This window comes from Neophocaena asiaeorientalis, unplaced genomic scaffold, assembly GCF_003031525.2.
Source record: "Neophocaena asiaeorientalis asiaeorientalis breed wild unplaced genomic scaffold, Neophocaena_asiaeorientalis_V1.1 scaffold745, whole genome shotgun sequence".
Lineage (NCBI taxonomy): Eukaryota > Metazoa > Chordata > Mammalia > Artiodactyla > Phocoenidae > Neophocaena > Neophocaena asiaeorientalis.
Window position 1 is genome coordinate 91,700 of NW_020175073.1, and position 24,601 is coordinate 116,300.

The 24,601-nt window shown below is 44.0% G+C and overlaps 2 protein-coding genes and 1 long non-coding RNA gene across 7 annotated transcripts in view; 2 read left to right on the forward strand and 1 right to left on the reverse strand.

Annotated features, from left to right (window-relative positions):
• Positions 1-12,684, reverse strand: part of ATP6V0A4 (ATPase H+ transporting V0 subunit a4) — a 72,509-nt gene extending 59,825 nt beyond the window's left edge. For 3 of the 4 annotated variants that reach the window (XM_024764071.1, XM_024764069.1, XM_024764067.1), the window contains exons 1-2: positions 12,601-12,684; positions 1,246-1,323 (exon numbers count right to left, since the gene is read on the reverse strand). The gene's annotated coding sequence lies outside the window, so the exon portion shown is untranslated. The remainder of the gene's footprint in view (positions 1-1,245; positions 1,324-12,600) is intronic. The other variant, XM_024764070.1, reaches the window with a different exon arrangement.
• Positions 12,570-17,432, forward strand: TMEM213 (transmembrane protein 213). 2 transcript variants are annotated; one of them, XM_024764073.1, is made up of 3 exons: positions 12,570-12,797; positions 16,211-16,279; positions 17,154-17,432. In XM_024764073.1, exons 1-3 carry the CDS (start codon positions 12,653-12,655, stop codon positions 17,321-17,323), a joined length of 384 nt encoding a protein of 127 aa, XP_024619841.1. In that variant the 5' UTR covers positions 12,570-12,652; the 3' UTR covers positions 17,324-17,432. The 2 variants fall into 2 exon arrangements, with proteins under 2 accessions (XP_024619841.1, XP_024619840.1); XM_024764072.1 differs by having other exon boundaries at positions 12,576-12,797; positions 16,208-16,279.
• On the forward strand, positions 16,286-17,062 carry LOC112412393 (uncharacterized). The gene is made up of 2 exons (XR_003005795.1): positions 16,286-16,637; positions 16,797-17,062. It is a non-coding gene; the product is annotated as an uncharacterized LOC112412393 (long non-coding RNA).
• Positions 17,433-24,601: the final 7,169 nt, after the last annotated feature.

The window sequence follows — 24,601 nt, forward strand, 5'->3', positions numbered from 1 at the left end:
CTTTCAAAATATCAGGCTAATGAAAGGGAACGAGGGACCAGGGCAGGAGCTGATGAGAAAATAAAGCATCATGGGAGGTTTCATTTATTTTTTTAAGGGCAGAGACAGTTGACAATCCAAGAGAACTCTGTGAGCTCTAGTTGCACTCTAGAAAATAGCAGCTTCTACTTTTTCTCACCCACTAAGCACCTTTGAGACAATCACTTTGAACCATACAAGGATATCACTTAAATTTCTCTGGAAGTTTCCTGATTGAGCTCAATATTTTATAGGCAACTTTTCATAGCACTGCTGACTCATGCGAGGTTGAAAGAGAAGGTGTTAGCAACCACAGCCCAGTTAGTCTAAAACCAAAGTAAACTTCCTGAATTCTCTAGCCATACTGTAAATCTCCACAGTGAAGGAAGGAGAGAGAGACTGAGAGAAGAACCAAGCCCAGCTCCGGCCCTAAAAGGGTTTTGCAGTGATTGGTAGAAAAGAGACTGAGAGTTACTCCAATCCACTCACTGGAGTGGAGGCCTGTGAGGCTAAAAGATTTACCAAAGCCACATAGGACACTCGCATTTCTTTAATTATTTGTGTCACTGACTTTTTAAAAAAATGCAAGTAATTCTCCTATTAATCATTAAATACTATATATTTTTAATATACTCTCAGAATCCCCAATAACACTTAAATTTGGCATTAGGTCTTGAGAGAAACTACGTTCTTAGAGCAGAATCAATCCCCTATATTATCCAAATGAACATTGTTTTTGATACCGAGTGTTTAATACCACAGTCCCCATTCTCTAGACAAGTCTGGGGCACAATGCCAGCTGCGGCCACTATACACTTGTCTGTGCAGGTTTCTGGCAAGACACTTTCGTGCCCTGAGGACTGTCTATAAAATGTCTCTTGAGGAGCTGAAGAGGGAACACTTGATTTACAGCACTTCAAAGTGGACATTCCTTTCAACAAAGGGCCTCCTTTGTTCTCATAGCCCTGGACCCGGCATTAGGACGATACTGGGAGCACCACATGTTCAGCTGTACAAGATCAATTTACAGGAGATCGCCACATAATTTAAAAAATGAAAAGGGGTAGGTGGAAAGCAAGCCAAAACCCTTGCAAGAAATTTACGTCAGCAATTCCAAAAAAGGTAAGCTGCAACAACCTGATTTTTCTAAAACAGTGTCTAATTTTTCTAAACTGAATCCCAGCCAGATCACCTTCATTCAAAGAACTGATTTTCCCATCCACTTACCTAGCACTTGTCCACCACAGGCCAGGCACTGAGCTCACCATCCATGAGCCTTCACAACAGGCTCTAACAGAGAAAGTGCTGGAGATAGAAAGAGAATGATTTGAGGTTGCTCAAAAGAGAGAGAATGACATCCAGCTTCACAAACACACACACACACACACACACACACGATTAGGTGCAGTTTGTTGACAGTAACATTCATGAGCTCACGAGTCTATGCTGTCAGCACACTGAGGATGATATTATGTATGCTGGAGCCAGGACCGTCCCCTGCCGTGAGCATCCCCACTCCCTCCTAGCCTCGGACCTTCTCCAGTGATGGGTCTCAGGGTGCGATGGTGCCATCCAATGTCCATTTGGCCCTCACTGTGGTTCTATAGCTTTCCATCCTCTAGATCACACCCGGAGAGAAAGAGCCCTCCCAGGGACAGCCACTTCCTCCTCCACCCTCCACCCCATCCCACCTCCCTGCCTCAGCACATGGCCACCTCGTTCCCGAGGAAAAGACCCTCCATCATGGCACCCTCCGGCTCCCTTCTCTCCACCTCAACATGCCTTGGTCTTGTCTCTGTTTCCTTTCTCTCCAGAGCAGAACTACTTTACATCCCTTTCATTCCTGTCTTCACTTCAAGTCACAGGCTGACTGGGAGTGAGATTTAGGGAAATAAAATTTCATCATGAAGAGAACAGAACGCCTCTAAGTTTGTCACTGGCCAACTTTACCCATCACCTCTCCAAGTTTTTCACTGGGGAGCATTTCCCCAGTTATTCACCTTTTCTGTAATAATATTTACTCTAAATTCTATTAGGGAGTTTCTTTTCAGCATGATTCTACCTCTACTTTCTTAAAAAAAAAAAAGACTTTACTACCTCATTTCTCTTCTTTCTCCATTTAATATATAATACTGAGCACAGAGTCATAGAATCGTGCCACTGGAAGAAAACTTAGAGGTCTAATCCAGTCCCTTTACTTCAGAGGTAAGGAAACAAGCCCAGGGAGGTGAAGGAATTTGCCTAAGGTCACACAGCTAATCAGTGACCAAGCTGGATGCAGAACCCAGGGCTCCGGACACAGGGTTTTCGCTTCATCCCTGTAGCTTCCCAGTTTGTTTCTCACGGGAGTTAATATTCCTTTGTGTAGGCACCATATGGAGCAAAACCCCTTCTGGGGATAATTTATCCCCTCTGGGGAGTCCGGAGGACCCCAGACAAAGGTCTTCCCACACAGGATTGAAGGCAGCATTTCCCTAGATTTTCCCCCCTGTATCCCCCTCCCAGAGAGACGACCATCATCTTTCTTGGGTAACATCATCGGCAAGGTGATGTGACTCCCCCAGGGTCTCACGGGAAGTGACTACATGAAAACTGGAATCCAGGACTCCTGACCCAGGGTTGGTTTTGCTGATCCCAAGGGGCTCTGGGCAGCCTGGACAGGAGAGATGAGAAAATGAGAGAGAGAGTGAAGGAAAGTCATAGAAGAGACTGGAAGGCCAGGGAGGAGAGAAGTTAGATGTTGGGAAGAGAGGACCAACAATCTCTCACTTGGCTACCTGGTCCTTTTGAGTTTCATGTGGACAGAACTGGAGAAGAAAAATTGACCGAGTGTTTATTGCAAACATGCAGCTTATTTCCCAAAAACCTTAGCTTAAAATTACTTTTGGGGAACACACATCTCTGTTTATTAAACAAAAGATGAATCTGACCACAAACACTGTTGTACCAACAGAAACGTTTTGCACAAATGGTCAGACTGGGAACTGAAGGGAGCCAGAAACTGCCAATCACAGAGGCCCGGAGCTGAACAGGATCTCCCCTCCGTTGCTGTTTAACTTCACCTTAAAATGCCCGTCCCTGCTTCATGCCAGTAACTCACTAACATTCCCACAGCTGGCGCTATCCCACAGTGGACATGGCTGCCTTAAAAGTTAGTAATAAACCTGTCACTTAAGGCATTTTAGCAAAGTCCAAGGAACAACCTTGAGAAGTCAAATGCAGCAGAGAGGAGAGAATTGTAGGAGAGAATTCTTACGGGTTAAGGATTGGGCCAGGCGGTCTCTAGGTGCCTTGCCAACATTGAGATTCCATGTTGTCGTTGTTGTGGTTTTTCCCGTGTCTTATTTCTAGTCTTCTTCTTGTCCTGACATTCTTGGGTTTGTCTGCACTTTCTGTTATACACCTTGGGCACCTCAAGAGCAGAGGCTGTCAATAAGCAGTTCTCTGTACCATATGCAACTTGAAACTTCATTAAGATTTTTTTTTAATGGAGAAGATTTCCTGACATTGAAATTTTCCCCAAGCAGTCAGACATTGTAAATTGTAGTCTATCTGCTCCATTGTGACTACATTGCTTTCCTGTGAACTACTGTTTTAAAAAATGTATTAACTTGATTTTATTTCCTGACTATAAGAGTAATACACATTCCTTGTAGAGGATTTGAAAGACATAAAAAAGAAAATAAAAATCATCAAAGTGTAATTTTAGATATGACCACTGCTAACATCTTGGTAAGATACTTTCCAAACTTTTTTCTTTATATATGTGTGTGCTTACAAAACTGCAGTGATACTGAATATATATAGTTTTATATCCAGCTTTTTCTGCTTTGTATTATGTAGCAAGTGTTTTCCCAAATACTAAATGTTATTCCAAACATAATATTAATTTAAAAAATTGTTTAACATTTTATTCCATTATAATTTGCTTCTAAGCTTTTATTTTTACAAACATTGTAATATCGAGGTAGAGAGCCTTGGATATACATTTTGGGCATGTGTGTGCTCATCTCTGACTATTTCCTTGGGGAAAAATGTTCCCAAGAGCTGCTCTATAGAAGGAAAGGTGACCAAACTAAGCTGACTCTAACAAAGTCTACAACTTAGCTATAAATCATCTCAACTACTGAGCCTGGACTGACATGATGGCACATTGTTATTGCCCCAAGCACCTGATTAAAGCAACCAACAAAAAAAAATCATGTCTCATCCTAGGTCATCCTAGGTCACAAGTTATTTCTACAAACAATTGTATGTAATTACAATTTTTCACACAATAAAAAATAACCAGGTACACAGGGAAACACAACAACATGAATGGAAACCAACAGAAATAATAGACAATAGAAACAGACCAATGGGGGTGGGCAAATATTGAAGTTGTCACACAAAGATTTTTTTTAAATCATGTTCACTCTGTTATTGAAGATGAAAAACACGACTGAATAACAGAAAGCTATTTTTTAAGGTACAAAATGAAAATTTAAGAACTAAAACTAAAATAATTGAAATTAAGAACCCAATGGGTAGTTATAAAAGTGGATAGACACAGATGACAAGAGATTTAATAAAAGATAGGGCAGAAGAAAATATCTAGAATAAAGCACATGAAAACAATAGGATGGAGAATAGAAAAGAGGGTAGAGAATTAGAAGATTATATGGGAAAGCCTAACTTATGTGTAATTGGAGTCCTGGAAGGAGAGAAAAGAATGGGAGAGAAGTAGTATTTGATGACTGAGAACTTTTCAAAACTGATGAAAGACATCAAACTCCATATTCAATTGCCTACAAACCTCAAGCAAGACAAATAAAAGGAAATCAATACCTGAGTGCATCAGAATAAAACTGCTGAAAACCAAAGACAGAGCAAAATGCCTAGAAACAATCAAAGAAAAAGGAGACAAGTTACCTACAAGGACGCACCAATTAGATGGACAGCTCTCAACAAAAACAATAAAAGTCAAAAGAAATAGAATGATATCTTCAAAGCACTGAAAGAAAATATCTGTCAACCTAGAATTCTACACACAATGAAAATATCTTTCAAGGATATCTTCAAGAATAAAAACATATCCAGATAAACAAACACTGAGAGCATTAACCACTACATTGAGGGAATACTAAAAGCTGTTCTTCAAGGAGAAGGGAAATGATAGAAGATAGAAGAACAGACATGCAGAAAGGAGTCAAGAGCAATAAACTGGCTAATATGGGGATAAATTTAATTTATTTTATAAAATAGTAGTAATGACTTAGAGCTAAAATGTATGTATAGAGTTAAAAATATATGACCATAATGGTATAAAAATCAGGAGTTGATAAGTAAAGCTCCCAAGTCTTTGCATTATCTATGAAGAAGGTAAAAGTATCAATTAAAGTCACTCTGGTAAGATCAGAATGCATGCTGTAACCTCTAAAAAACTGAATAATAAAAAACTCAATCCAAACTTAGTAAGAAAAAGAAAAAAAGGAACATAAGACAGATGGGAAAACCAGACAGCACTTGGTAAGATGGCAGATTAAAACCTAAACCAATCAGTAAATACAGTTCCTGGGAATAGAGCCAGTGGCCAAATTAAAAACAAACATGGTTAGAAATGGTTTTTAAAAATCCTACACTATGTTTTTATAAGGTACATATCTAAGAACATAATAAAAATTTAGGAAAGTTGAAAGAAATGATGGAAAAAGATATAGTATGCAAAACTAAGCAAAAGCAGAGGGTGGGATGAATTGGGAGACTGGGATTGACATATACACATTAATATGTATAAAACAGATAACTAATGAGAACCTGCTATATAGCTCAGGGAAGTCTACTTCACTTTGCTGTACAGTAGAAACTAACACAACATTGTAAAACAACTATATCCCAACTAAAAAAAAAAAACTAAGCAAAAGAAAAGTGGGATAGCTATAGTAATAGCAGACAAAGTAAACTTTATGGCAAAAAGCATTACTAGAGATGAAAAGGGATGTTACAAAATTATTTTTTAAAGGAGGTTCAATTCACTGGGAAGGTATCATAATTCTGTGTTTGTATGAAGCCTAATTACAACCTCAAATATTTCATGCAAAAATAGACAAGACTACGAGGAAAAGACAGAAATCCACAATCATCTGTCTCAGTAGTCAATAGAATTAAACAAAAAAAAACAGGAAAAATATAGAAGATATGAACCACAGAATTAGTAATCTAATAGACCCACGTAGAATACTGAACCCCACAACTACGATACAGTCTTTACAAGCACCATCAACCATTTACAAAATTTGACCATATGATGGTTCTTAAAGAATACACAAAATAAGTCATTCAAGTGTGTTTGCAGATCACAATGCAATTAAGCTAGAAATCAATAACAAAAAGATAACTAGAAAGCCTCCATATATTTGAAAATTCAGAAATATACTCTTGAGAAGATGTGAAATAATGAGATCCAGGATGGAGGCAGAATACGGCCTTAGCCAAGCGGAAGTTCCATTCTTTTTTATTAAACCCACCTCTGTCCTGGCCACCATGTCACCGCCCTCTAGTGCAACTGTGGATTCAGGGCAAGCTGAGTCACCCTGGAACTGCTCAGAAAATGGTTCCAAATGGTGGGCTCCAGGCCTTGGTCACTTTGTTCCTTCTATCAGCTCTATGGTATGATCTCAAATTGGACGCTACGTAGTTCTCCATTTTTCTTACAAGGGTACTCCTCATTCTCTCCAAAGCCTATGCCTATAACTGAGTGGCAGTGGGTGAGGTTAAGCTCCTCCACAAACTAAGTGCTGCTCAGGGGAAGGTCTAGATGTTCCAGTCGCATGAGCAACTGGAGACTGACCTTATTTTGTGAAAACGGATCCTGACAAAGCTGCATGCAGGAAGAGCCGCAGACCCCAGCTCTGCTCAGAAATTAGGGAATAGCAGGCACAGGCGTGGTCAGGGCCATGATTCTTAGAGTGGATGAACCGGAAATGAAAGCCCCAAGTTCAAAGCCAGTGGTCTCTTCCCAGAGATGGAGGGGCGGTTAGAGGAGGCGATCAGAATCACAAGGAGGGTTAGGGAGGGATTCATTGGGAGTATGGGATTAGCAGATGCAAACTATTATATACACGATGGATAAACAAGGTCCTACTGTATAGCATAGGGAGCTATATTCAATATCCTGTGATAAACCATAATGGAAAAGAATATGAAAAAGATTGTGTATATATATACATATATATATATGTATATATATCTGAATCACTTTGCTGTAGAACAGAAATTAATTATACTTTAATAAAATAAATATAGAAAAATAAATAAAAAGAATCACAGAGGAAGTTCCCTCAACATAAAATATCCTTCCGGAAGGCAAAGGCCATTCCAGGCCACAGAATGCTGGTTTTCAATCATTTAGCACAGGAAACCCTCTGCCCCCCTCCTTCTCTTTTTCACATGAAATTATATCAGGGAAAACAGATCAAATTGGAGGCAGTGAGGGCCCTGGAACCCCATGCTCTAGGCCACCCCAACCTCAACATGGAGCCTGGTCACAGACATTTTAACTTGGACTTTAAAGTATGTGTAACCAAACACCTGTCTCAACCATTAAAAAAAAAAAAAAAATCTTGAGAAAGTTCCTGCAGAATGTCTAGCTTTGAGCAATGCAACTTCCTGGTATACTTTCCAAAGGAAATCTGATGTAAAATGAAAGACTTACCAGGTGAGGTAACCACCTGCATGGAGTTGCTAGTTATAGACGTGTTAAAATGAAAGACAGCTAATAATGGTGACACCTGTAAAACTGTTGCCACGCGGCCCTTCCTTTGGGAATTAATGAGTGATCAGATACCAGTCAAGTCCATCCTATTTTAGAATAATAAAATCCTTTCATCTGTCAATAAGAGAATATGTGTCTTTTAAACTGACTTGCAAACACCTTATCTAAAACAGTCCCCAATCAACTAACAATGTGTTGAGACAGAGAGAGGGAGAGAGAGAGAGGACAGATCATTGCCTGTCCCCTTCACATCCACTGCTTCCCAGAATTACTTTCCATTGTATGACTTGATAGGATGCTGTCATTTTAGACAGGTGCATGCTCTTTAAACCCCCATCACAAAAACCCCACATAGGGCTGTTTTGAATCTATGTCCCAGGCTCTCACTATTTTGGAGGGACATGCTCTGCTCACATCAAACCTATTAAAATACACCCAACATCCTACATTAAATTGTTTCTGTTTAAATGTTTGAATTGTATAACTTTGCTTTTGAAATAATTTTTTTCCTTTTTTTTTTTTGGCTATGCCACAGCTTATGTTATCTTAGTTCCCGACCAGGGATCGAACCCATGCCCCCTGCAGTGGAAGCGCCAAGTCCTAACCACTGGACTGCCAGGGAAGTCCCGAAATAAATTTTTTGGATTGCACAGCTTTTGTTGCTGTTGTTGTTCATATTTTGGACCTGAGAACATTTTTCAGGTCTCAAACATTTGGGGGGCCCTTGAAAATTCCGTGGACCACACACACTGCTGTTATCTCCACTGCCCTTTGGATAAATCAGCCCTAATCTGTGAAGCTCACTGAGGGGTGTACTGTGAGGAGAATGTCGAAAACAGAGATCAAAAGATTGGAGAGGGACTTCCCTGGTGGTGCAGTGGTTAAGAATCCGCCTGCCAATGCAGGGGACACGGGTTCAATCCCTGGTCTGGGAAGATCCCACATGCCACGGAGCAACTAAGCCCGTGTGCCACAACTACTGAGCTGGTGCTCTAGAGCCCACAAGCCACAACTACTGAGCCCGCATGTCACAACTACTGAAGCCCGTGTGCCTAGAGCCCGTGCTCCACAACAAGACACCACAATGAGAAGCCTGCGCACTGCAACAAAGTGTAGCCCCTGCTCGCCACAACTAGAGAAAGCCCGCGCACAGCAGCAAAGACCCAATGCAGCCAAAAATAAATTAATTAATTAATCTTTTTAAAAAACGATAGGAGGGCTTCCCTGGTGGCGCAGTGGTTGGGAGTCCGCCTGCCGGTGCAGGGGACGCGGGTTCGTGCCCCGGTCCGGGGGGATCCCGTGTGCCGCGGAGCGGCTGGGCCCGTGGGCCATAGCCGCTGGGCCTGCGCGTCCGGAGCCTGTGCCCCGCAACGGGAGAGGCCACAAAAGTGAGAGGCCCGCTTACCGCAAAAAAGGAAAAAAAAAAAAAAAAAAGATAGGAGAAAAAAAATCAAAGGAAGTGTTCATCCTATTAAGTAGTGTCATCTCTGTGGGCACCCAAGGGGAAATGGTATCAAGAGCATTTATCTGGTTTTGGTATCGAGAGCAGTTGTGCTTTTAAGAGATACACACTACTGTATATAAAATAGGTAAACAACAAGGACCTACTATATCACAAGGAACTATATTCAATATCTTGTAATAACCTGTAATGGAAAAGAATCTGAAAAAAAAATATATATATATATGCGTGTAACTGAATCACTTTGCTGTACACCTGAAACACTGAACATCAACTATACATCAATAATGAATTCATGAATAGCAGTTGTACTTCCCCTGTTGTTTTCATCTTGTGAGGTCATGAATCATGTATGCGATCATGTGACCCTCTTGGCACTGGCTACCAGAAAGCTTAGAAAACATGCATGCCATTTTTGTGCTCTCAACTCACTCATGGTTCCCTCTTATATTTACTATCCTAACTTTCTCTTTGCCTCATTTCTTCTTGTTTCTTTTATTTTACCTAGCTTAATTAATGTATGTAAGCTTCCTTAAATCCTTTTTGGACCAAGGCAGGATATAAATAAATGAATACATAAATAGCATTATTTTTCCTTAAAACTGCCCTTCTCCCATACTTGCTACTTACAATGATCCTCCTATTATAATGATGTTTACCACTGGCTGAGTACTTGCCATCAGCCGGCACTGGGCAACGCGCTTCACGTAGATTACTTCATTAAGTCATCACAACAACTCCTGAGATAGGAGCACCTCCTATTATTCTTCAGATGAGGAACCTGAGGCTTGGATGTATAAAGTAACCTGCCCAGGGCCCCTCAGCCAATAAAACACAAGGCTGTGATTCTAGCCCAGACTGGCCTCATGGCCACCCACTCACCCCAGCTGGAGACCTTGCCTCCATCCTGGACGCTTTCTTCCTGGATTCCTTTCTGTTGATTCGGCCTGCTAAATACCTCTTGATTCTGTCCCCCCCCCTCCTCTATCCTCAGTCCAGCTGCTTATTTCAGGGCTCTTTTGATGTCTGTCTGGGATTTCTGCAACAGCTTCTTCGATAATCTCTCTGAATACAGACCTGCCCTCCCTCCTCCATTTTTCTGAAATACAAAGGTGGCCACATCTACAATTTCCTTATAGGGTGCCCCAATCATAAGATGAGAGTCCAGTTTCCTTAGTCTGGCATGCAGGTCCATTTACAATCTCTTAGTCTAACCAGACACACCATGACCCAGCCCATGCCCCGAGGACAGTAATTCCTCCCAAAGCGAGGGGCACACGGTCATGGCTCAGAGACCAGGCACACACTGGTCCCTTCTCCCGTGCCTGGAGAACTACACATCTCGCAAGTTTCAGGTCGAGATGCCACTTCCATTGTGAAATGTTCTCAGGATCCACTAGTCCTCAACCCTCCTCGCCACACTTATTTCACTGTGTTGTCATTACTTATTTGTCCATCTTCCTCACTGGACCCTGAGCTCCTTGAGGACAGGGGCCTTGCGGCCTTACCCATGTCAAAGCCCCTCCCTCATACCAAGGGCCTGGATACACCAGCTACTTGGTAATCACTGAATATTCAACCAAGTGGTAGGCCTAAGCTGGACTTTTGTACATGGCCTGAAGATCAGCCTTCTTAAAGCTCTTCTGCTCCCAATCCCCAAATCCAAGAGTATAGGGCCACCATTAATTGGTACGTTTGGGTGGATTAGAAAAAAGTGCCCCCTCCAGGCTGATGTATAACAACGAGACATCCTTATTCTGGGCTTACACATGGCTTATACGTCCTTCTGTTAGGGAACTGTGGACCGAAACCATCCCTGAAACTAACCCTGAAGAATTCAGGAGGGGCCAAAAGGAGGAGGGAGGAGAAAATATGTCCTGCCACCCTCCCAGAAGCTCTCACGCTGGAAGCGGTCTTGGCTGAGAGATGCACGCCACCAGGAAGGACCCTGAGTCAGACCAACTATGGGCAAAGCAAGATGATTGGCCAGAAACAACCCGGAAACTATCCCCCTTAACATCAAAGCTGAGACTGTGAGTCACGTGGCAGAGCAGTCCTCCTGGGTCCCCTTGCCCTCCTGCTTTCCCCCCAGGCACCCTTCCCAATAAAGTCTCTTGCTTTGTCAACACGTGTGTCTCCTCGGACGATTCATTTCTGAGTGTTAGACAAGAGCCCACTCTCGGGCCCTGGAAGGGGTCCCCCTTCCTGCAACACTTCCACTGAGCTTTGAATGAGCTTCAAAGCTCATCCCTCACTCTCTTAGCCAGACCCAAGCTTGTTTAGGAACATAATACACGTATCCACACGTGGTAGCTGGCCAGCATGCACACATGCTGCTATTCCTTGTACTCAAAAGGCCCATCACCTCCCACCTGCATATGCAAAGTTTAGTACCCAGCCCAAAGGTCACTTCCTCTGTGAATCTCTCCTCCACTGCTCTAGGGCAGACTTCCCCCTCCGTCTTTTATATCTCCATCACCGGGGAAGATACCCATACTGAGTCCTACCATATTGCCTCCCAGTTCTTTCTTCACTGCCTGGTCTCACTGCTGTACTGAGTAGGAATCAAGAGGAGGCGTCACATCTTAATCATCTTTGAGTCTCGAATGCCTGGGATGGTGCCTTTACAATACATGGTTGGCATTCAACAAACGTCTTAGACTGGAGGCAGAGCTTCAATCAAGGTACTACTCAATTCAAAATCTTCACAAAGCCTCCCTCTGGCCTCCTGACTGTTTCAAACCCTCCACCCCCAGCCTGGCACATCGGATGCTCAGCCTCTTGGTCACAGTGGATTTCTGAGCACCTCTTACCTCCGGGCCTTTGCTCACCTGTCCCTTCTGCATACGATGCCTTTTTCTCCTCTTCGCCTGTCAAAGCCCTATCCATCCTTCAAGGCCCAACCCAAATGCCACGTTCCTCATGAAGCAGCCATCGGGAGGTGAGGCCTCTTACTGCTGAGAAGCAAAGTGCTTTGTCCCCCACCCCTGAAACACCGCTCTGTGCTTTAACGATGTGTGTTTGTAATAAAGCACCTGGAGGGCAGGTACTTCCAGACTTGAGCAGAGGGTAGTGCACGCAGTAGGTGCTCGGTAAATATTGCAGAGGATGACTATGCCTGAGGGTGGAAGAGGCAGTAAACTCATCTTCAAGGAACCAGCACGACACAGATCTCCTGCCCCTGTCCTCTTTTTTCACAGCAGGGACAAAATGTGAGCTAAGGAAGAACCAACTGAGTCACCGTCCATTCCTCCCCCAGCCAACGTAGCTCAGCTTCCCTCCTGGAGAGGTGAGAGCCAGGTGTGACAGCCCGAGTTCCCTTTGCTCCACCCCCTCTCTTTCCCCCAAACACAGAACAGAAATTCACCTCTGCCAGCGTTGTTTTCAAGTTCCTGCCAGACGGGCCACACACAGGACGCATGGCAGGCGGCCCTCAGCTCGCCTCTGCGGGGACTGTGATCACAGAAGCCTCCCTCCTCAGCATGAAGCACCTCAACTCTGCGCCCTGGGCCACGCTGGTCCTCAGCCTGGCCTTTGCCTCTTTCCACCCGGCTTGCTTGGCAGGTAGAACTGTGAGCTTTATTCTTGCCACGCTGGGAAGAAGAAGGGAGGGGAGGGGGGAAAGAAGGAGGTGGGAGAAGGATTCCTTGGCTAGGGTTGGTCCCGCACAAAGGAAAGAGGAAACAGTACTTTCTCATCTGAAGGATTAGGCAAGAGAGGGTAGGGTGGGACGGGAGTTACCTTAAGACCAGCGTCAGCCAGTATGGGAGCAGCCACCTCTGCTGGCCTTTGCCACAAAGAGTCTCTCCCATCAGGGGACCAAACTGGCCTAAAATGATATCTTTGGGTTGCTGTTTCTCAATGGCTCCTTGTCAGCATAATTGTGTTGCAAACCCATATTTTGTGGTTGTCATCCTGCTTTTGCGTGCCCTCCTCTCACCTAAGGACCTCTGTCCCTCCCTCGACCCTGTGCGCCCTTTGCAACTTTCACAAAACCTCAACACACAAAGCTGTCGTACGCTGTTTAACCTTCTCCCACCTTGCCCGGCTCAGGAGATGCTGGGTTATGTCCCGACTTTCTTGTGGAGGCTAAAGGGAGATGTTAGGTGGCCTCCCCTGGCTTGCTCTCCCAGGCTGGGCTCTGCACGTCAGAGACCTCAGTCACATTCTCACGCTCCTGGTTTCTGCCTCTGGCTTTGATCTTGCTCCTCAGAACAGTCTGCCCTCCTCTCTGACAGACAGATTCTCCCTCTCTCGAAACCAATCCTCGCTGTCCCCCCTCCAGGCTCTATCTATCTCTCCCATCCTCACGGTCTCTCCTATGGAGGTTCAGAGCGTGGGCTCTCAAGCCACTGAGGCTCAACTCAACTCTGGCTTCCACAACTTACTAGCTGTGTGACCTTGAGCAAATTACTCACCCTCTCTGTGCTCCAGTTTCCTCATTTCTAACATGGAGATAATCATAGTGCTTATATATAGGTTTGTTGTAAAGATGAAATAGGTTACTGAATGTAAACAACTTCTAATAAAATAGCACATGGTAAACCCTCAACGAATGTTAACACATGCCTTTTATTTTCCAAATCACCCCTTCCCAGATGAGAGTGGTTTCTGTTTACCTGGCCATGCTTAAGAGAGGGCCTCAAACACTTGACAAATTTAACTGCCCTGAATGGTTGGGTCTTGCCAGCAGCCTTTACTTTGGAAGTGACTCCAAGTGGGACCAGTCCCTGGCTGGCTTTGCTTATGAGGGAGGTGGGTGATATTTAAATTCTTAAGAATTTGTAACAGGGTATTTAGTTTGAACCATGTAAAATTTCTGATACTGAATAATTTTTGACCTACAGAAATGCCAATTTCATATGGTTGAACCTAATATTAGTATTCCATTAACTAGGTTTTTTTCCATTCACTAGCCCTAGACTGGGACCACTTCCATTCTAGGGTAGAGGGGAGATGAAAGTCAGGGTCAAGGAAGTTATTCGGGTAACAAGGGAAATTAAAACATTGAGGAATCAATTTTTCCAAAGCAAATAAAGACCAAGCTCTAAGGCGTTTAGCTGTAAATTATTTACAGTAACCATCAGATTGCATCAAGGTAATTACTATACTTACGCAGGACATTGGAGCGGCTGGGGGCGCGTGGCATTAAATTAGTCTGAGCAGCAATTTCATGGCTTTGGCTAAATCAGAAGTTTCCTCCTGACTCGTCCTGCTATGTGACAACAAGCAATTTTGAAGGACATGTTAACCTAGAGTCAGTGGGGCCTGGAGAGTTCCAAACTCTTTTTTTTTTTTCATTCCCAAAGAAGTAGATTGAACAACAACATAATTTCCAGAAAGATTCTTTTAAATGGTCTCTTGGTTTTGCTCTACCTAGATCAGCATTGTCTAACAGAATTTTTTTTTTTTTTTTTTTGCGGTACGCGGGCCTCTCACTGTCGTGGCCTCTCCCATTGCGGAGCACAGGCTCCAGACGCGCAGGCTCAGCGGCCATGGCTCACGGGCCCAGCCGCTCCACGGCATGTGGGATCTTCCCGGACCGGGGCACGAACCCGTGTCCCCTGCATCGGCAGGCGGACTCTCAACCACTGCGCCACCAGGGAAGCCCATAACAGAACTTTTTTGATGATGGAAATGTTCCGTTATCTATGCTGTGCTTCCAATATGGTAGCCACTAGTCACATGTGGTGATTGAGCACTTGGCATGTGGCTGATATGACCAAGTAGCTGCATTTTTCATTTAATTTTAATGAACTTAAACAGCCACAATGGTTAGTGGTCACCGTGTTGAACAGAGACCGAGACCATCTACCTTCTGTTTTTTGCTTTTGTTTTTAATTTTTGGCCACACCCCATGGCATGTGGGATCTTAGTTCCCTGACCAGGGATCAAACCCGCACCCCCTGCATTGGAAGGCAGAGTCTTAACCACTGGACCACCAGGGAAGTCCAATCATCTACCTTCTTATCCTCAGGGATGAGAGGGAACGTGGGCCATGGTTTTTCTCCCTCGGGGATCCTTATGTTCCTCTCCATAACCCCTCCCCATCCCCCAAACCCTGATATTTCTGCTAAAGTTCTTTTTATCATTGTGCTCCTTGTTTATTAATCAAGGGACAATTCTAAGTGCTGCATATTCTAGAAACCTCTCAACTGGCTTGTAGGGTGTTTAATTAATTTTTTATTAAACCCTCTCTCTGAGTAATAACATCATTCTCATCATGAAGAATCAAGGTCAGACTTCAATGTTCACTAGTTCAAGTTTTTGAAGGAAATTGAAGCTAGTTACGAAAAGACATTCCAGATTTTTAAGTGATTGTGTTAATATATACTAGAAAAAAAGTTTATAGATGTACCTATTTGCATGGAAAGCACATAAAAGAGAGTGTTTAGAGGCCCTTCGTGACGGAAGGGACATGAGATATGAAGATAAAGCATCTCTGAATGGGACTCGGGAGTGATAGGAAAAGGGGAGTGTGTGAGTTTGCTAGCCAACAAAATACCACAGCCTGGGTGGCTGAAACAACAGAAGCTTCTTTTCTCACCATTCTGGCGGCTCCAGGTATCACCGGGTTTGTTTTCTCCTGAGGCCCCTCTCCTTGGCTTATAGATGGTCCCGTCTGTGCTGGGTCCTCATGTGGTCTTTGCTCTATGAGTTCACATACCTGGTGTCTCTTCCCCTTCTTACAAGGACACCAGTCATATTGGATTCATTTAACCATTTAACCTTAATTGCCTTTTTAAAGCCCTATTTCCATAAAATGGGTTAGGACTCCAACCTATGAACCTGGGGGACATAGTGCAGGCTATGACAGAGGGTTAGCTTTGTTGCATGAAATTTCAATGTACCTCTACTGGAACTTCTATAACACTTTCATAATACTCACTACTGATTCAAAAAAAGATTGCAAACTCTATGCCTGAGAATGGCTTCTCCTAGTGCCTGAGACTATCTTCTGTCTTTTCTTCCAGAAGCCAGCGGCAGCAGCAACTCAACCTTGACTGTCCACCATCCAGGCCTTGAGACCCTGGAGCAGTGCCCCAGTAAGCCTCTCCTGGCAACCTCCCTAACCCCAGGGCTCATCCTGGAGCGGGGAGGGACACTTAAGCCTCCTTGCTTTCTGCCCATTGGCATCGGGTGGCTGAGCGCCTGCCTGGCCCTCCTGTGCACCGGTGTGGTTTGTTCACAGCCCCAGAACTGTCTGCAGAGCACGTCTAAAAAGCTCTCTTGGGCTTGGTCCCCATCTAAGCTCACACTCTTTGGTGCAGGTGGCTTTAATGGCCCATCCCCAGGACAGCAGTCAAAATCCCCCTACCTTCAAATGCTTATAGAAATTTGGAAGTGGAAAGACCCTAGACATCAGCCAGTCCAACTTATGCCCAAGGCAGGAGCTTCATTTTGGTATCCTTTGTATATTTGAGTTCATCCTCTATCTGAAGTCTTCCAGTGGCAAGGAGCCTACCGCTTCATAAAGCAACCACTGCTATGCGTGTCTAATTAACAGGAAGTTTGCCTTATTCGAAGTTTGCCTCCTTGATTCTGCCTTCATTGGACGACCAGATGTGTTTACTTCTGGGCACTTACAAAGGAGGGTAATAGGCAATAACATGTAGAGGTTATGAACATGACTTTGGACTCCTACAGGCTTGGGTTTGAATTCTAGTTCTGCCATCTCGTGACCTTGCACAGGTGACAGCCTCAGTTTCTTCATGTCAAACAGCAGGAATAACTGTGCCTATCACTCTGTGAGGAATAAATAAGGTAATGTGTGTAGAGCACTTAGCCTAGTACATGGCGTGCTTTAGTAAATGGTGGCTATTCTATTATTACTGGTCTCAGTGTTATGAATACTAGAGAAGAGCTCGGGGGAGGGGAGGCTGGTGTGACGCTGTCATTCCCGCTCTCTCTTCCCACCAGATGTTGACTTCTGCCCACAAGCAGCCCGGTGTTGCCACACTGGAGTGGATGAATACGGCTGGATCGCGGCTGCCGTTGGTTGGAGTCTCTTGTTTCTCACCCTCATCCTGCTCTGTGTGGACAAACTGATGAAGCTGACTCCAGATGAGCCCAAGGACTTGCAAGCATGAGACTTAGAATCTTTGTCCCAAGAATGTCAATCACCACCAAGTTGTAGGTAATAGCAGGCAGGGATAGCGCTAATGTGATTTCCATTGCTTTAAAGTCTTTTAATCTTTTTTTGTTTGTTTTTGCTTTTGTTTCTGTTTTTGTTTTGGCCGTGCAGTGCGGCTTGTGGGATCTTAGTTCCCCAACGAAGGATCAAACCCGGGCCCTTGGCAGTGAAATTCGGAGTCCTAACCACTGGACCTCCAAGGAATTCCCAAAGTCTTTTCACCCCTAAAGTTCAGTTAATTTTAAAAGGGAAAGAAGAAGGAAATGGGGGTCCAAGGAAGACAAGATCAGTGCTGCTGCCGTCACACCTAATTTCAAAAAGCACTTGGGCCCTTTATAATCTCGTATCTCCCTGATCATCTCCTTTCTCAAGATGGCCCCCATGAAAATTGCTTGTAGTTTAACTATCGCCTTCTTCTGGCTTCCAAGGGTGTGGTACACGAGAAACATAAGCTTCAGTCTTTTAGTCAACACATTCGAAACAGAACTCAGAACATTCTCACCAAAAACAAGGTGTTGTCCTTTGTCCCGTACTTCAGTCAAGGGCGTCACTGTCATTTCAAAATGTGAACTTCACCTTGGACACCCCAGCTTCCTCACGCCCATGTCCGATGCTTCTCCAGCTCTTGTTCTTTCTGTGATGCATCTCCCATGGCTGTCCTAGCCATTCTCCCTGCCGGCACCCTAGTTCTGGCCTTCACTACACCGTCTGACCATCACGTCAGGAATATTTCATTTCATTCTCACTGCTTCAGGATCTGCACCCCCGGCTTGTCACTCCCCTCATCCCGATGTCTTCCACTTCTCTGCTGTCATTCCCTCTTCTAGGGTGGCTACTTCCACCTCCACCTCCAGAATGAAGGCCGTTCCTCCAAGTCCAGCTCTAATGCTTGCTCTGCCTGCAGCCTTCTCTGCTCGTCTTTGGGAGACCAGAAGCTGGTGGTCTTAGGGCATTTCCATGCTGCCCTGAGCAAAGCCATTGTGAATGGGCCTCTTCACACTCTGGGGCATAATGTTTTCCAGTGAACGGATGAATGAGCCAATGAATAAGTTCTTGCCCTAGATGAATTTACGATCATCGCTCTGCATTCAGAACCACTGTTTTTCTGTAGATGGTTGACACAACTGATCTCTACTTAGTTCCTGCTGACTCAGGGAATCCCTCAGGACCAGGGTGTCCCCCATCACTGTGCACTCTTCCAGTGGGAGTCGGGAGGAAAGGAGGGTGGGTTCATGAGAAGGAAGAAAGGACAATGACTCTTTCTTTATGAAAACATGTCTTCCCTTTGAGAGCAAATATGTGTTTCGAAAGGATAAACTCTAAATAATCATAATACAGAAAAAAAAGAAAAGTCAGAGGCTTCTGAAATAGGAAGAAACATTTTCTAGAGGTGGCAAATGACCCAAAGCCGACCGACTGCTCTTTCAGAAAGTCTGAATAAATTTCCCTGCCAATGGGAACTAAAGGATTGCCTGGCACATTTTGCTATCTTCTGAAGAGCCAGATGGTTTCAGAATCTCAGTTGTTTAATCAGTGAAACGGGATGGATTTATTGTCCCTAAGGGTTAATCATGTGGACACAAGTGTCTATGTAAGCCCCGAGCGATGTCATGGACATACACGTGGATGTGTGTTCCACTTTTTTAGAAATTGAAGGAAAGAGTTTCCACAATACATGAATGGTTTAATTCCTTCGAGATGAAAAGATTCAGTGTGGAGCTTACTTGGATTTAATATCTGTGAACAGTTTTGAAATAAATCAGTGGGCAATAGTGATAAGAGCACGGGCTCACAAAAGCAAAAAAAAAAAAAAAAAAGAAGGGAAATTAAGATTTATTTCTAACAAATGTGAATAGAATTGACTCATGTTGCCTTGGTGAGCTTCAATTTTCTAAGTGGAAAATGTAAGAACTGGACTGAATACACGGTTGCAAACTAGGTTCCAAAAGCTCAGGGAGATATGCAAGGTGCTTCATGAAAATGGGTGTGCAGGAGGCCCTTCCTTGCAACCAGAGCAGCAGGGCTCTAATCTGTTTTACACGTTTGTGGACCTCTGTGGCAAGATTGCATTTGCTGCCTTAGAGAACGGACAGTCAGAGCACCAGCTGGCGCCTGGGACAACGTGTAGATTCTCTGACTACACTGAAATGAATTGTGTTTAGTTGCTGCCACTGTCACAATAAAATTTAGGCATTTTGTGAATTGCTTTTCTTTCACAATAGGAAGGATAGATCAAATCCAAACAATCACTTTTTTCTTTGAGACTGGAAAGAAAGATGGTTTTATAATTTGATGGTTATGCTACCCAGATGCTGTCTCTCAGATCCACCCTCAACATGGAATCTCTTTATTCTAGCAAAGCAAAGATTTGTTAGTAAATTAAAAAGGAAAGCCTGGGGCTTCCCTGGTGGCGCAGTGGTTGAGAATCCGCCTGCCGATGCAGGGGACACGGGTTCGTGCCCCGGTCTGGGAAGATCCCACATGCTGCAGAGCGGCTGGGCCCGTGAGCCATGGCTGCTGAGCCTGAATGTCCGCAGCCTGTGCTCCGCAACGGGAGAGGCCACAGCAGTGAGAGGTCCGTGTACCGCAAAAAAAAAAAAAAAAAAAAAAAAGAAAAACCTGAGAGGGAAAACTGAGGATCAACATCCATCTAAGAGCTTTCTGGGATAAGGCAGCAGGACCTGCCTAACAGTAGATGTACTTTTCATTTAAAAACTTTGCCCCCAGCAACCAAGGCTGTCCTCAGCACCATTACAGACTGTGTGACACAGGGCACATCCAGTTTGGGATATTTCTAAATATCTAAAAATGCCCTACACAGAAATAGAATATTTAAACATTAAGGTGTGACACAATTACCTAGCTTTTAAAATCATCATCTTTAAATCTATTCATTTTTAGATGCATGATACCCAAGGACAAATAAACCAAATATATAATTTTCTTTTATGTATAGAAACGTTATGCTATGCAAAATTAATTAAAAACAAGTCTTAGGGTAACTTGGGCCTCTCTTCCACAAAAATACATGTAGGCATATTTTTAAACTTAGAGAAAGAACAATCTAGAATTTTATTTTTTTTTGCGGTACGCGGGCCTCTCACTGCTGCGGCCTCTCCCGTTGCGGAGCACAGGCTCCGGACGCACAGGCTCAGCGGCCATGGCTCACGGGCCTAGCCGCTCCGTTGCATGTGGGATCTTCCCGGACCGGGGCATGAACTCGTGTCCCCTGCATCAGCAGACGGATCCTCAACCACTGCGCCACCAGGGAAGCCCTAGAAATTTTTTTGATGAAGAACATTTCTCTCTGTTGGAGGTCTGGCTTCTGTTTTGAAGTCACATACACATACAGTGACATTCCATGGGTCTTCATCACTATGTGGGAGGAGTGCCTTGTAGACAACCTCTACCCGATGTCTACAACCAGCCTTACCTGGCTCAGCCCATCCTCCACACTTCCTTCCAGAGTGATCTTTCTAATCCATAAATAAGGGATCGAGTCACTCTTCCCTGCCTAAAATCCTCCAGTGACTCCTCACATTTGACAGAGGAAACTCCATACTCTTACCTGACCCATAAGACCCTCACTAGCTTTATCTGTTCTATATTCTTCACACATACCCAGTTCTGAATTATTTCAGCTCTCTCACTATCCTCCAAACCTTCGTTCTTGCTGTTCACACAGCCTGGAACATACGCTTCCCAAGAGGCAGATTTGCCATGAACCAAGAGAAGCTAAAATTTCTGATCCCCTTTCTTGTATGCCCCCCACCCCAAGGTCCTCTACCTAATTTTGTATTCCGAATTTTGTATGTTTTTGGTTTTTTTAAAGCAGGAACTCTAATTGCACATGTTTTAGGTCGTAAAACTGGACCTGCCCTTGCTCTTCCCTCCCATCTCCCTCTCCTGATTGAATTCATTTGGTTTACTGGGATTGGTCCTCCAAGTCAAATTATCCCTCCTCCCTGATGGACACACACACACACACACGTGCAAGCACGCACGCATGCACACCCTACCTCAATGGCCTGTGCTCACCTCCAGGGCAGCACTGTGAAAAAGACTCTCTCCTTAAGGGAGTGAAGAAAAAAGAAACCCTCCTACACTGTTGGTGGGAATGTAAATTGGTACAGCCACTATGGAGAACAGTATGGAGGTTCCTTAAAAAACTAAAAATAGAGCTGCCATATGATCCTGTAATCCCACTCCTGGGCATATATCTGCAGAAAAACATACTGTGAAAAGATACTTGCACCCCAATGTTCATAGTACCACTATTTACAATAGCCAAGACATGGATTCAACCTAAATGTCCATCAACAGATGACTGGATAAAGAAGATGCGGTACATATATACAATGGAATACTACTCAGCCATAAAAAAGAATGAAATAATGCCACCGCAGCAACACAGATGGACCTAGAGATTATCACACTAAGTGAAGTAAGTCAGAAAGAGAAAGACAAATATCATATAATATTGCTTATATGTAGGCTCTAAAAAATAATACAAATGGACTTATTTACAAAACAGAAACAGACTCACATAGAAAACAAACTTATGATTACTAAAACGGGAAGGGGGAGGAGGGATAAATTAGGAGTTTGGGATGAACAGACACACACTACTATATATAAAATAGATAAACAACAAAGACCTACTGTATAGCACAGGGAATTATATTCAGTATCTTATAAGAGCATATAATGGAAAAGAATTTTTCAAAAGAATATATATATATCAGAATCACTTTGCTGTATGTCTTTAACACAATATCGTAAATCAACTACACTTCAATTTTTTTAAAAAAACACACAAAGACTCTCTCCTTGACCAAACTCCTTTGTGCCTTCTTGTCAACTAGACCTCAACCTAGCCTCTAAAAACCACAGACTCTCAACACAAATGATTTCATCCCCCCCATTAAAGGCTTGAATAAACACTAACATATTTTCTAACAGCTCAAGGCTGCATCCCTAGGATGACCCTAGCCTCTCTTTTCTCAAGGCTGCCAAAAGAATTTGCTGTTTGTTCTAATCAATGCCTGACAATAGGCCCCTGAGCATATTTTCTTAGAACATTTACTAAAAAGGGCTTAGTTGTGAGTCCTTCCACTGTCCCTTCGAGATATCTCTCTCTCCATCTATCTACCTATCCATCCATCCATATCTCCAACAACTCAGGACCTGAAACCTGTTCCTTTAAAATTTATTCATCAAGAAGGATAGGCCCTCTGTCCCCCGGTCTCTGTGGGAGGACAGAATCCTAGCTTCAGGGTCTTCCAGGTAGCAGGTAGAGCTGGCCTGATCAGCATTTACAGTGACCAGCTCTGTAATTTCTCAATTCCCTGACTCTCCTGAGCCCCACTCACCTCTCCCTTCTCCCTCATCCTCCGCGTAAAATGCCCAGCCACCTCCGTACAGTTGAGTTCAGGTCATAGTGGACTCTCTTATCTATGGCAATAGTTATAGTTCTTATTCAGATCTGTCCTCACCACCTTAGTGTCCAGCTTTGTTTATCTTTGACAACTGAGCACTTTGGACTATAGTATCTACATGCTTGCCTTTCCCACTGATCTCTCTGAAGGCAGAGACTGTGTCTTTCACCTCTGATTCCTTCTGCCTAACCAGTGTGAAGCAAAAACTCAATAAACATCTGATGAGTTAGTGAATCAGAGGAGACCCACGAACGTGGCCTGTGCAAACAACCACAGTGAAGCAGAAGAGCTGTGAGGACAAAGAAAGAGGCTCTTGGGAAAATTTGAGGTTTCAAGGTTGGGAAACATTTAAATTATTGTTTTCATAAGTTCATAAGTATACATAATTAAGTTACTTGTGGAAACAAGTATCTGGCAGACCTACCCCGAAAGTTGATTCCGTGATAAGAGACTAAATATACAAATGGACAAGGGCCAGACCATATATAAAAATAGAACTTTAACCGAGAGTCTGCAGCAACCAGTCCAAGAAGCCAACCCACTACCCTCAGCAACTAGTCCAGGAAGTCAAACAACCTCCATAGCAATCAGCCCAGACAGCCAGGATTTGGTTAATAATGGACAGCTTCAGACAGTTTAATTAATTAATCAATTCGGGTTTTTTTTGTGGCCGCTCCCGTTGCGGAGCACAGGCTCAGCGGCCATGGCTCATGGACACAGCCGCTCCACAGCATGTGGGATCTTCCCGGACCCGGGCACGAACCCAAATTCCCTGCATCGGCAGGCGGACTCTCAACCACTGTGCCACCAGGGAAGCCCTAATTAATCAATTCTTGCCCCAACTTCCAACTTGGGACCAACCACAGAAAGCCAAATAAGTACCCCTGACCAATCACATAGGATGCCCTGCTCCTACTTAGCCCATCTACAGCCATCCCATGCCAACAGCCTCCGATGGGGCACACCTGAAGACCTGAAGTCTTCCTCCTTTCACCATCAAGCTCTCCCACCCCACTGCCTACCTTCGAGTCTCTTCCAAATGTAAATGATGGTGGCCGACTCCCCGAATAAATAGCGTTTGCTTGTTTTCAGTTGGGTGGTCTTGTTTATTTCCACAGTGACTATTTGTTGAACTCTTTGTTGAAACAGTTGTCCTGTTCTTTGTACCCTGCAGGAGATCTTTTTACCTCGGAGATTCCTGTCACCAGGTCAAAATGAGAGACGCTATTGAGAGGGAGTGTTAGGCTGAGTTGCGTGACCCCCAAAATTCATATGTTGGAATTCTAACCCCCAGTACCTCAGAATGTGACCTTAGTTGGAAATAGGGTCATTGCAATTTAATTAAGATGAGGTTACCCTGGAACAGACCTCTATTGGGCCTTTAATCTGATCTGTCCTTATATAAAAAAGATTTTTTGGCACACACACACACAGAGGACAACGTGTGATGAAGGTAGAGATCAGGATGATGCCCACAAGCCAAGGAATCCCAAAGGTCGTCAGCAACCACCAGAAGTTGGGGGGATGGGGAGAGGCCTGGAACAGATGCTCCCCATGGCCCTCAGAGGGAACCAACCCTGCCGACACCTTGATCTCAGGCTTCCAGCCTCCAGAACAGTGAGACAGTACATTTCTACTGGTCTTAGCCACCCAGTTCGTGGTACTTTATCAGAGCAACCATAGCAAACTAATACAAGGAGTATGGTTTTTTGAAAAAAGAGCAGTTTCAACTTGAAACCAAGGGGAGTCTAGTGCCCAGGGTTTGCAATGCCTGGACCACAGACATGAAGTGATTG

What these genes read in the sequence shown, in the direction of transcription:
- TMEM213 (XM_024764072.1), top strand. Translation starts at nt 12,653, where the DNA reads ATGGCAGGCGGCCCTCAGCTCGCCTCTGCGGGGACTGTGATCACAGAA. An exon ending in CCACCCGGCTTGCTTGGCAG is followed by an intron (nt 12,798 to 16,207) that starts GTAGAACTGTGA and finishes CTTTTCTTCCAG; the next exon opens with AAGCCAGCGGCAGCAGCAAC. An exon ending in GACCCTGGAGCAGTGCCCCA is followed by an intron (nt 16,280 to 17,153) that starts GTAAGCCTCTCC and finishes TCTTCCCACCAG; the next exon opens with ATGTTGACTTCTGCCCACAA.